Genomic DNA, 12400 nt, shown 5'->3' on the forward strand with positions numbered 1-12400 from the left:
ACGAGGTGAATTTAAGGTTCTAGCTGAGAGGTCTTATACTAGCTTACTACGGCTGCTGTAGCAAATGACAACCACTTTGGTCAGGCTTTGTTCTGATGAACAGAGGAGAACAGAAAATTATTCTTACAGTTCTAGAGGCCAGAAGTCTGAAAGTAGGATCACTGGGTTGACAGGAAGACCTTGTTAGGGCTATGCTATGTGAAGATTCTAGGGGAGAGTGGTTCCTTGCTTCTTCCCATTGCCTTCTCTTCTGTGTGTGATCTTCTGCCTCCCTCTTATACGGACACTTGTGATGGTATTTAGGGTCTGCCAAGATTATCCAGGATAGCTCCCCATTTTAAGATCCTTAAATGACATTTGCAAAGTCTTTGCCATATAAAGTAACATTCACACCTTCCAGGGGACTGGGGTATGGACATATCCTTGGGGGCTAACATTCAGCTACCATAGGTGATAAGATTAAGAAAGCTAGGAAAGTTTCTCTTCCCTCAAACAGGTTTCCATCTCAAAGCTGGGAATGCGCCACCGTACTCAGATCTGAATTGTGAATCCCCTGCCTGGGAGGTTTCCATCGCTGTCCCAGGCCAAGGCAGAGGGTCTGGCTTTCCTCAGACCTCCCTTTGTGAGGCCTCTCTGCAGAGAGGATAAAGCCTCAGTCAGAGAAGACACCTGTGCTGGCCGGATTGAGTTTTTGCCGTTTGGGATCCTTGGTAAGAACAGGACGGCAAAAGGGGCTGTGCTGATCCACAAATGGCCAGTCTAGGGCTCTCATGCTTCTGGCTCCAACTTGTTTCAACAAGAGTCAGTTCCGACCACATTGTCTCTTTCCTTTTCTTCATTGTGCACAGGGCATTTGAATGGGGGCATCATTCACATTTCAACGATAAGACCCACAATATAGGAGCCAGAATGAAAAGGAGGGGCTTACTGTGCATGTGTCAGGGTGTGTAACCTCCTCTCTGGAAGTCACCTTTGGCTTTCCACCCCCGAAGATCTCCATGCTTGACTAAGTCATGTGGGTTGAGAGGCCGTTCTGGCACTGGGTTGGGTTGTTCCATTGTTTAAGTGGGAAAGATGCTCCCCACCAACACGGTAAAGTGGGAGGTGACAGGAGGGTGTGTCTCTAGGGATTCACACTCAGCACATATGAATCACGGCCATATGAGGTTATCTACCCAGAGATGCTGAATAGTATTCCAAGGGTATTCAAATAAACAGTACGGCAACCTGTGGATTCCTGACTCATTATCTTAACAACCAAAGTCTTGATGAACATTTCGTTCTTCCTGCCTGTCCCCCAAGTGTCCTTATAGCCCCAGGAGGCCCATTTTTGCAATCCTATAGAAAGCCAAGCCAAGGGAAAGAGTGTGATTTTAAAACTCCAAGATGTGCGTAAGCATATTAAATAAGTTTTAAAAATTTATGGGTAGAGAACAGACTTTATAAAAAAAACAACTTTGCTCTTGAAATAGGTAGCTTGTGGGTATAAAATTAAACTATTAATAATTAAGCTTCCATTTAACAAGTAAATATTGTGCTCTGACAAGAGAGAACAAATATATGCAGATATTTTGGGGGTAGAAAGCTATTAATTATAACATTTTAAGTTCCAGATGAATTTCAAACAATAAAGATTAAAATGTTATTACAATTTATGCTGAATGTTAAAACTGATAATCCTATTTCTTCTCACATAATTTTTTTGCCCTATCAGACAGTGCAGACTGAGCAGGTGGGGAATTTAAAAAAAAATCATTTCTTTTATTTTACTAAGTTAAAACCATCAGACTTTTGGCTCAAAGCCATCTCCGTCTGAAATAAATCACAGGGCAGGTGGTAACTTGCAACATGGTACTACCGGCCCTCGTTAAAAAAAATTTATAAATATAAAAGTAAATTGGTAAAAGTTTTATAATAGAAAAGGCTTTCCATTTGAGGGCATTTTAATACAAAGATACTTTTAATACTTAAAAAGATAGTAAAATATTTTACAATAAAACCATGCGTGTAAATCTAAAATGTACTCAGAACCACCAATTCAAGCAACCTTGGGAAAATCAAATCTGAAGTGAGTTTGATTTTAAGGACGACTCTGTGTGTCCCCCCCCTCGCCCCCACCGAGGTTGATGGCGGGGCTACGGCGGTGCCCAACTGAGATACATGCGTGACCTGTGGGCACTTCATTCTGCAAACTGGAAGACACGAGGTACAGAAAGCTCAATGAATTCTTCCCAAACCATGGACCCACCATGATTCCAGAAGCAGGACATGGCTGCAACCACAGACCCCTCTCCTCGTGCCTCCACAGTGCCTAAGCTTTCCCCTTTATTTTCTTCTGTCTCCAAACCTTGGGTCCAATCAGCCAGAAGGCTGGAGTGCCATGAAGTGCGGCGGGAGAGTCAGGGAGAAGAGGTTCGGCCAGAGAGACGGGGAGTTCAGTTCGGACGCCGCTCTCTAGCGCCCCCGGCCGGCAGTCCTCCGCCGCCTCCTTATTTCTCAAGCGTCTCCCTTCAGGCGGTTTCCGACAGGCTCCTGGATTTTCAGTGGCTCCCCTGGACTCTTTCAGGGCGTGTTTATGCGTGGAAATTGAAATACCCACAGCCGGTGATGTGGGCCCCACAGCCACCCTAGGAGTACAGGGACCATCTAAAGGAGTGCTCTGTACTCAGCTCCAACCCCTTGTCATCTGGCAGGAGTGCTGGCGCCCAGAGGTTTTTTCAAGAGAAAATCCAAAATTCAAACACTCCCCACGTTCGCAGCAAACTTGAAAACGGGAATGTCCTGTGGGCCTATCAGAACCCAGACACCGTCGATTCCCAACATCTGCTTTCTAACAAGGTGCATTCTGGCCCCGGCATCAGCTCCAGTCCTGGGGTCAGCACACAGCGGGGCTGCGGCGAGCCTGTGGGGCCGGGGGTGCTCAGCTGCTCACAGGCCTTTCCCTCAACTCTGGACCCACGAGAGCATCCCAGCCCTGATCTTTTCCAGCACCGGTTCCCCCAGCAGCCATAATGACAAGAAGGAGGCCTCTTTCCGTAGAACCCACCTTGCCAGCCAGGCTCCCCTTTCCAAGTATACCTGCAGCCCCAGCGGCCTTTTATTAAATAACCCAGAAACCTGGTTGCATCTTGCCTCTGTTAAGCTGTCAATGCCTTCCCATTACCCACAGACAGCATCCAGTTGCTAAAGGGGGTGCGCGTGGTCCAATGACCACCCATTATGCTCCGGCAACTTGTAATGTGCACTCCCAGCCCCTGCTTTCCAGGCAAACATACCCCAGCTTTCTTACCTGTGAACCTTCACTCCTGCAGCCCACTCTGCCCAGAATAAACCCGTTCTGAGGCCTTGCTCAACAAACTTGCCCTAGCCTTTAAGGTTCAGCTGGAGTTCACGGCCTCTACTCTTGCCCCCTACCACCCCCTCCCCCACCCTCACCCCCCACCCCAAGCACCTGGCCTCTCAGAGCTTTGTGGAAGCCCCATGGACCTGCTCTTCCCCCTGCATTCCAATGCAGGTATCCATTTGTCTGTACTTCACAGCACTGCTGCACCTGTAACAGATTATTAGCAATTGCCATGCAATTTGCGTGCCTTCTTGGTTATGTCTCTCTTGCTTCCTGAATTGTAAATTCCACGGGGGGAAGGGGTTCTGTTTGTCTTGTTCACACCACAGGCTGGTGCCCATTGCTTGCTGGATGTCTGATTCTACAGGATGGGCCATTGGATTACTCCCCAGGTGGCGATGCCCAGGACACAGACACAGCTTTCTCTCTGACGCCGGCTCCCATTTCAGGGCCAGGCCCTCGAATGTGCTCTGGGGACGCGAGCGAACAGGGGTCAGGGGGACCTGAGCCCCCGCAGCCGCGGAACGGTGGTCCCCAGAGGGCGACGCTGTGGAGAGAGACGCTGAGGACTCCACATTGCGGGCTGGCTGGGTGCCCGCTCTGCTCACAACAGGTCAGAGAGCATCAGGAAGCCGCCTGCGCCCTTTGGTGCTTCCCGGCATCTTTCCCTTTGCTTTCCGTGTTCTTTAATGTGTTCACCACACATTCGTGCTGAAAATACAGATGAACAGACTAAATGGTGCTTTGTCGCCGAGCGGGAGAAAGGGACATCTTACGGCCATGAGCTGTGAGCTGGTGCCCACATCCCAGGCCACTCCGGGGCGCCAGGGTAGGCGGTGCGGGACTGGGGTGGGCGTGAGGAGGGCGTGAGGACCAAGGGCGCCCGGGCGGGGGCAGCTGCGCGGCCAGAAGCAGGGCGGAGTGCCGGATCGCCGCGCGGAGCCGTCCGGGCCGCGCGTCCCTTGCGTTCACCGGGCGTGGTGCCTCCACGGGGCTCCTGGTAGGGCCCGGGCCCAGGGACGGGCGCGCCCTCTGGTGGCCGACCGCTACTCTGCGGGCTAGCGTGGCCCGGCGGGGCCCCGTTCTCAGCGGATCCCAGCGCCCGCCTGTCCAGCGCGCGCCCCCTTACGGCAAAGGAGAGAAATGCAACCGAGACCGCTGTGCGCCGCGCCTCAGGCTCCTCGTCTGTGAAACCGCAGAATGGTGGCATACTACAGGGCTGCAGTGATGCTTCAGGGTGCTCGCCTGTCTACCGCACTTGGGACGGCGTCTGAGTTGTCGGAGCCCTGAGGTTCAAGAGTCCTTCTGAAATCTCAGTGTGTCCGGAGAGGCTCCTTGGGTCAAGGAGCCAGACAGAAACTGTGAAATTGGCTTGGGTCTTTTCCCAGTGTGGACACAAAGGAGAGCTTCTGTCACATTCAGCCATCCCTGTTCCTCTTCTGTAAACTAGGGGTAGTGAGGTGTAATGTGGACCAAGGTTTAAACAAATGTTAGTCCCTATCTGGGACTTCTGAGGTCACTTCTAAGGATTGGATGTCTGTAAAAGGGGATACCTCCTGTATCTCACACTGATGGACAGCAGAGTAAAGATAAAGGGGTTGGCAACGATGGGGGACTTAAATTAGTTGCTTTATTTGGCCCGGAGATGAAGCCTTTCAAATCCCAGCTCCATGGGCTCCAGGGCCCAGATGGTCAGAGGGAGGAGGTGGGAGGGAAAGGATGGACACAGAGCAGCTTTCACCCCACCCTCGGCTAAGGCGGCTTTGGAGCACTGACCAAGGGTGAGGCTGCAAATGGGTGGCTCCTTCAAGTGCACAATGTAGGGGCTCCCTGAGTGTGTGGGGCAGGGCTGGTGTGTGCTGGGAGTACAGTAAGGCAGCCCCCTGAGGGTATTGCATGGCCCACTCAGGTGCCCCTTTCCAGTGTAGACTCCAGAAGGAGACCCTGAGCTAGGAGCACCTTCCTGGGATTGGTTGGCTGGGGCTCTGAGGCTCTTCTCCCAGGCCCTGACAGAGGAGCCAGGACTTGGCTGGCCTTACCACTCACAGCCTGCCGTAAGCCAGCCTCCAAGACCCTCCAAGAGCCTCTAAGCCTGGATCCAGCTGCCTCTCCAGGTCTTATGTCTGATCTTCTTCGTGGGTCCTGTGGCCCATGGTTTCTCAGAGCTTGCCCAGGTTTTCCTGCTTCCTTCCTGTTGCCTGGAAGGTCTTTGCACCTTGTAGTCTCTTGAGATCCAGTTCATCCTTCAAGACCTGGATCAACCCCCTTCTCTGATCTCTCAACCAAATGAGCGCATAGCACTTGAACTTTGCCCTAAGACTGGCTCCTAATAAGCCCCTGAAGGCTAGGGACCATGTGTTTGTCATCTCTGGTTCTCATCTGCATTAGGTACTAAGTGAACAAATGGAGGCACAAGTGACAGCTAGAAGGTGGCCTCATTTTTTCCATTCCGAGGATAGGATTAGCCATACTGACCTTCCGGGGCCGGTGGAAGTTCGGGCTGTGGTTCCTCCAGGGCACGTCAGCTCACCCCTCTTCCTTCCCAGGGTTGCTCAGACAGCTGTACTTCTCTTTGGCTTCTCAGTCTCCCTAGGAGATCTCTCCCATCTCAAGAGAACCCTCCTGGGACCTGCCTCTCTCTCAGCTGCTGCCCCAGCTCCCCTTCCTCTGCTTCCTTCCCCACCTCCCCACCTCTCTGCAAACTGCCTATGGGCTGGGCCTTGCCTAGAAATCATCCCATCCCCTTTCCGAGCCAGCATGGAAGCTGCCTCCTTTGGAAAATGATTGCCCCTTCCCAACAGCCTGACAAAGCTGGCTTAAAGGTGCAAGAGCACAGCGTCACCCAGGTTCACCCCTGATGGTAGAGGTTTCTAGTACTGTCCGTACCTGCTTTCTGTTTCTTCTGAGCTCACGGGATTATCTTTCCCCACTCCCGTGACAGCCAACATGCTGGGGGCAGAGGTGGAGCATGTCACCTTGGGTCCAGACTTGACTTACCAGTGCGGAACCTCTGAGGACTTTCTGGGCCTGCCTGGTCAGTGCTGGTGGCACGGTGTGACATGGAGGGACTCCGGCATCCAGGCAGATGGCGTTGCAGAGCCACTGCCCTGAAGAGCCAGTGGGACCCACAGGAGACTTTGGATGAGCAAGAGAAGGGCTCCTGTTATGTCCTTAGACGGACGGGGACAGTGACCATGGCTGGCCCTGCCTATCCTGACTGAATTCCAGTTAGAGGAGCTGGCTGGATGAGCGGCTGGGCAGCAAAATCCCTGTGCATTTTAGTCACTGTTACTGACTTCAAGGTGTCGCAGCGCCTGGGGTGGGGTGGGGGGGTGCAGGGGCCTCCGCAAGCTGGGTTGACCCCTGTGTTGTGTGGGATGAATGGCAGGGTGTGCCATGGGAGAAAAACTTTCTCTCGCAATTTGCCAAGGGCTTGCCTGGGGCCTGTTTACATATTTAATCTCTGAGGAAAGGTTATAATGAATCGGGTGCTGTTGGCAGGAGATGGACCTTTTCCCCAGGTATGTAGTTCCTATGGTTGGAAAAGAGGATTTCTCCTTTGGATTTGCAGAGTTTCTCTGTCTGTTTCTCTCTCTCTCTCTCTCTCTCTCTCTCACACACACACACACACACACACACACACACACACACACAGCCCCTGCCAGTCTCGTCACTTCGGGAATCTGTAATATGATATTTTGGTAACAATCCGAGATAGCCGGATTCAGCCCCCAGCTTAGCTGTATCTCTCCACCTCTGGGAGGGCTTGGAGATCACAATGTGGCTTTGTTTCCTAAGCGGGAATCTGCTAACCTGTCACCAGGTGGAGGTGTTCCCTTGTAGGTCTGTCTGTGTTGTAGCTCTCTCTAGGGCCTTTTTGTCTTGAAAGCCTTTTCTTCTTTGTCCATTTTCTCTGTGACTCTCCTTTAACTCATGGTGCTATGGGGCAAAATCGGCCCTGTGGGATGAGCACGGTGACGTTCTTGCTACTTGAATGGAAGGTGGGGGTGAAGGACGTTGTACCTGGTCGCCCCCCCCCTCCCTTCGCCCTTACATAGCCCTCAACAGATTCCCCCACCTCCCTCCATGGGCCAGTGAATTTCAGTGGGAATAGAGGGGCCTCCCCCTATTTCAGAATCTCTCAGTAGGGAGGCTGGGGCTGCCTCTGAGTCTGGAGGAGAAAGAGCTGGCAGCGTGATTTAAGTCTAGACCCTGATAGGTGTCATTTGGGTAAAGTAGGCCACAGTGATTTCCCCAATTTCAGGTTCCTCGTCTTTGAATGGGGCCTTCGGACCAGCGCGGTCTCCCTCATGGGGCTATGATGAGGATCACCCCAGAGGGCCTGAGACCCAAGGATAAATCGTGAAGATATGGTATTTGATTTTCACTGCATTTTCCCCCTCCTGTGCTAAGAAATTCCAGGAAGGATGAGGTAAAAAGTTCCTACAGACCCTTTCTTCCCTGGCTTTTTTTGTTCAGCCCTTGAGGCGCTGGATTATGCTGGCAGAGGGAGTGGAGCCAAGAGGTGGGCTTCCTGGGGCTGGGTAGGGGGAGGGCCTCGGTCTGCATCTAGCCTCTGCATGGTTTCCAGGCTCGGGCGGGGGCGGGGGGATGCAGGGCAGGTCGGGAACCTCAGCCTGGGAAGGGGCCAAGGACCCATACTGGCAGGATCCAAGGGACTGTGGATGTCTTTGGGGACCAGACCACTGAGGAGGGTCGATGCTAACCTTCCAGCCACCTGGCTGGATGACAGCTAGAAACCAAACCTAACTGATTCAGAGAATAATGGTGCCATTGTCTGTGCACGCTCAGGCTGGGAGAGTGAGACTCTCGCTCTCAGTACGTGGTACGCACTTAACACAGCACAGTGAGCTCTGTTCTTCATGCCCACTGGCTCCTGGTTGCAGCGGCCCAGGGAATCCGATGAACAGGCACCCCTCCCCTTCAGAGGGGCCTACAGAGTCTGAATTCTCAGCGGCCCAAGCACAGGTGGGGGTCACCAAGGTTCTGCTGCACTCAAGACCCACCACCCAGGTGAGGCCACCTACGTTGGCCTCACAGGAGGGGCCTGGGACAGGAGCCACTCCCATAGGCCCCTGGGGCTGGCTGGAGGGATTGGGAAGCTAGGTTTTAACCACATCCTTTGTGAGTGTCCAGCCCTCCAGGAAGTTTGCCCAGCCTTAGAAGTGTTTGCTCTAGAAGTGAAATGAAGGTGGCCCCATTATAGTCTCTGCTGACCGTCAAGGGAAAAACTGCCGTGGGGAGGGGGTAGGATGGCTGTGACCAAGGGACCAGTGACAAGATATGAATGCTTGTCTGCCTCATGGACTGAACTATTGGTGCTCCACTCCACCTCCAGATATGAACTCAAGGCACCGTGGGCCTTTGATGGTAATCTGCAGAACTTCATCGAAGGACCAGCAAGCACCTGCTGCCGGCTCTGAACCAGGCTGATGGGTGGGGAGTCATGCTACCTCCGATCCCCATGGCCAGGCGCCCCTGTGGTTGTGGCATGGGCCCCTCCTCCAGCCAGAAAGGTTCTATTGGCTCTTTGATAGATACAGATGACATTACAAATTCACAACCGAGTAATATCAATAGCAAAATTATAATATATTAATAGCAACATCATAATAGAATAAAGCCTTGGGAGGGCAACCAGTCTTCCAGAATCTGCAGGTTGGCATTCATTGTTCATGAGCTCGGCTGAAGGCAGTGCCTCCAGAATTTGGTTACACCACAGAGAGGAGGACCTGGACAACTAGCAGGGAACCATTTTCCAAGCAGAACCATCTTAAAATGCTGTCACTGTCCCCAGAAGTTGCATGGAGCCTCCCTTCCTGAGTGAAATCTTTGGAGATAAGGCCACGTGTAGCAGTGTGACTTTCACAAAGACTTCAGTCTCACAGCAGTTTGGCCACTGGCATACAAGTTTGGCTTACCACCACAGGGATCTTTTCCAGAGACGGCTTCTGGTAGGCTACTGGAGGGTTCTTCCAAGAGGAGTGGCACTCAAGAGGGCTATGGATGGCAATAACCGGTTCCAGCTGCTCCAGAGGACGTGGTGAGCCAGGTTTCTGTCTGGTAAAGGGCCAGGTGCTAGTGCCCTCTGGTGGGACACAGATGGTCAAGATCCTGTTGACAGTCTCTGGGTTTGTGCTGGGTCTCCCCTGCTGCTGCCCACCGAGCACACTCTGGGAGAAGGCCCCATGTGGATGGAGGAGGGAAGGGGAGCTCCTAGGAAGGCCCAGCAGAAAGCCACGTTTGGCACTGCCTTGCACAAAGCTGGTCTGCAATAAATATAATACTTGTTGATGAAAGGCCTCCATTGTGGACATCTGATTCTGAACCTTCACCACATAGCAGTGGGGTTGCTCGACCCTGGGCCCTGGAGGGGCAGTGAGGAGAGGCTGAGAACACACTGATGAACACAGGCGTGTCTGGAGTCAGAGAAGCCGACCACCCTGGCTTCTGTTTCACGGACTCACCATCCAGCTCGGCAGCCCTTGACACACCCCCCCACCCCAAGCTTCACGGCCTGCTCTGCTGACATCTCGGACTGCCTGTCTTTACTCTTCGGCACACAGAGTGAGGTCCAGCAGGGAAGCCCATGAGCGGCCACCTCATCCGCTCCCAAGGAAACTCAGGAAGGGTCTTCCCGTCACTCTGAGTTGAGCAGTCTCGTCCTCACATAGAGGGTGGGGGAGGTTGAGCAACTGACCACTTCACAGCCCTCCTTGGGTCTTCACCATGGTGTGGCTTTCTTAGCACAGAAGGATCTAGTTAAGAGGAACAGCATGTGGGTGACCCACCCTCGGGGTACCTTGGTCTCTGCTCTGGTACCTGAGTGTGTGGTACCTGAGAGGGGATCGGCTGGCCGTACTCCCCAACATGGCAGCTTCCAAAATGGCGTTGTGGGGCAGGAAGCAAAGATCTGAGGGGAAGGAGGCCAGTCCCCGCTGGGTTATGCTGAACCAAGACACAAAGGGGGTTACAGCCAAGCCCCTCCCTCCCCTAGCCTGCCTCTGGCTGTTAACCATAACCCAGCCCTCTCCCTTTCGCTCTGGGGAGATAATGCTTTGCTCTCTCCACTTAGGAAACCAAGCCTTCCCCACAATGCTGGGGTGGGGGGCAGGGGCTGCATCCTTGCTGGGAGATCCAGCACCGAGGAGATCCTGGGCACAGGGCTGCCTCCCAGGGAACTGAGAAGGCCTGGCCCTCCGGTCCAGTGCCCATCCAGCCCAGGTACACAGTGGACCCGAGGAATCCTGGCAGCGGAGAGGGGTGGAGGGGAGGCAGAGAGGGCAAATGGTGACTGGGGTTTTCTCTTATTTAAAAAAAAAACGGAAACGATATGTTAACATTAGTAAATACAGATAGTTGTGGAGGGGCAGGGTCCACTTTCTGGAGCAGGCAGTGGCTGGGCTGGGGGTCAAGGGTCAGATGAGGCCCGCAGCCTTCTCCTGCACGTTGTACTCCTTGTTCTTCTTTACCCGCCAGCTGATGAACAAGAGCAGCAGCACACCCAGTGCCTTGTAGCCCACCTGCAGGCCCAGGTACCTGGGGGGCAGGAGGAGACGAACTGGTGAGGGGGTGCAGCAGCTCCGCGGCCCATGTCCCAGGGTCAGGGCCATCAGGAAGGGCAGCGGCCCAGGGACTACGCTGTCACCATTTAGGGAAGGATCCATTACCACCCGGGCCATGGGGGCATGGGGGGCCCTCACCTGTCTCGGAGAGTATCGTTGTCATAGTACGCACAGGCCCCACGCCTCCCTGAGCACTGTGAGCTCCACCGGATGCACGAGTGGTCGATGGTGAGGCCGTAGAGGGCTGGAGAGGGCAGCCAGGCTGGTGTCCACGGGAAGAGAGTTCAGAAAGCACAGGTTACGTAGAGCTGCAGGTGGAGGTGCCTGGCAGGGTAGGGGGCCGTCCTTGCCCCCAGGACCCCTGCATGGTTCCCATGAATGAGAGTGGCTCCGCCCCACCCCTGGGAACTGTAGTGCCTTTGCACAGCCAAACAGCTTTCTGGGAAGACTGAATTTCTCTTTCCTTAGAGGCTTAGGAGAGAAAAGAGACCTGAGCCATCCTTTCAGGGCAGTGAGTCACAGAGGTCACCTAGCTGCCAGCTCAGACAGACAACACGGTTCTCACACTGGATTGGCCTCAGGTGGAGAGATGCTGACTTCCACAGTGCGGCAGGGGTCTCTGGAGGGCAATGACTCCTCATGTCCTGACAGGGCCTGGAGGTGGGTGGGTGCCCTCATTCTAAGGAGGAGGAAGGTGGGCATGGCTAGCTCACACTCTCAGAACCAAGAGGGTCAAAGCTGAACTTTGAACCCTTGTTTCCTCGATGCCCATGCTCTTCCAGGACACCAGGCTGCCTGCTGCCTTAGACAATGCCCCTGGAAGACCCCGGACACCCTGGCTGCTCAGAGTCTCTCCCCCAGCCCCCTGAACTTCCCCACAGTTGAATGGTGAGACCCGATCTAGCAGAAACTCTAGAGGCCTTCCTGCTGTTAAGTATTCAGAATGACCCCTGTATTGTTAGCTACGGATCTAGGCAGTCACTGGACTAGGGAGGAATTTGTCCAGGATCCACACCCTGAACTACTGCGCTCAGAACAGCCGGGCCAACCCTGTGGAGGATCCTGAGAGAAGCTGCTTCAGGAGGAATGAAAGAGGAGATCTGCCTGTGGCTCCAGCCATAAGTGGGAACGTTTGAGAACCAGCCTCTCTACTCAGACCCTGCTCACTTCAGAGTCTCCGGCTAAGCAGGGCATGGAAACTGGCCATGGGGATTGTCCACCAACATAGTAAATAACAGTAGTAAAATAATAGTAATAATATAATATAATAAAATAATAGTAATAAAAAAGTAATAGTAATAAAAAATTCCTACGTAGTAAACAAAGTCCAGAAACATTACTGGCCAAGTCCTGGTGGGTAATTTTAAACTTGCTGGGTTTTATCCATGGGAAATCCTGCCTTCTACCCCAGAGTGCGATTGCGTTCTTGGGTGATGAATGGAAGACCTCCGGCCTGGATTTTCTAACTGTG

The 12400-nt window shown here is 53.3% G+C and overlaps 1 protein-coding gene across 1 annotated transcript in view; it reads right to left on the bottom strand.

The window, feature by feature from the left end:
• Positions 1–10301: 10301 nt before the first annotated feature.
• SLCO2A1 (solute carrier organic anion transporter family member 2A1) overlaps positions 10302–12400 on the bottom strand; it is a 78454-nt gene continuing 76355 nt past the window's right edge. Inside the window, exons 13-14 of the mRNA XM_032333481.1 lie at positions 11068–11191; positions 10302–10903 (exon numbers count right to left, since the gene is read on the bottom strand). Of these exons, the coding sequence (XP_032189372.1) occupies positions 10783–10903; positions 11068–11191 (245 nt within the window). The 3' untranslated portion in view covers positions 10302–10782. The remainder of the gene's footprint in view (positions 10904–11067; positions 11192–12400) is intronic.

The sequence above is a fragment of the Mustela erminea genome, chromosome 1, assembly GCF_009829155.1.
Source record: "Mustela erminea isolate mMusErm1 chromosome 1, mMusErm1.Pri, whole genome shotgun sequence".
NCBI classification, from domain to species: Eukaryota; Metazoa; Chordata; class Mammalia; order Carnivora; family Mustelidae; genus Mustela; species Mustela erminea.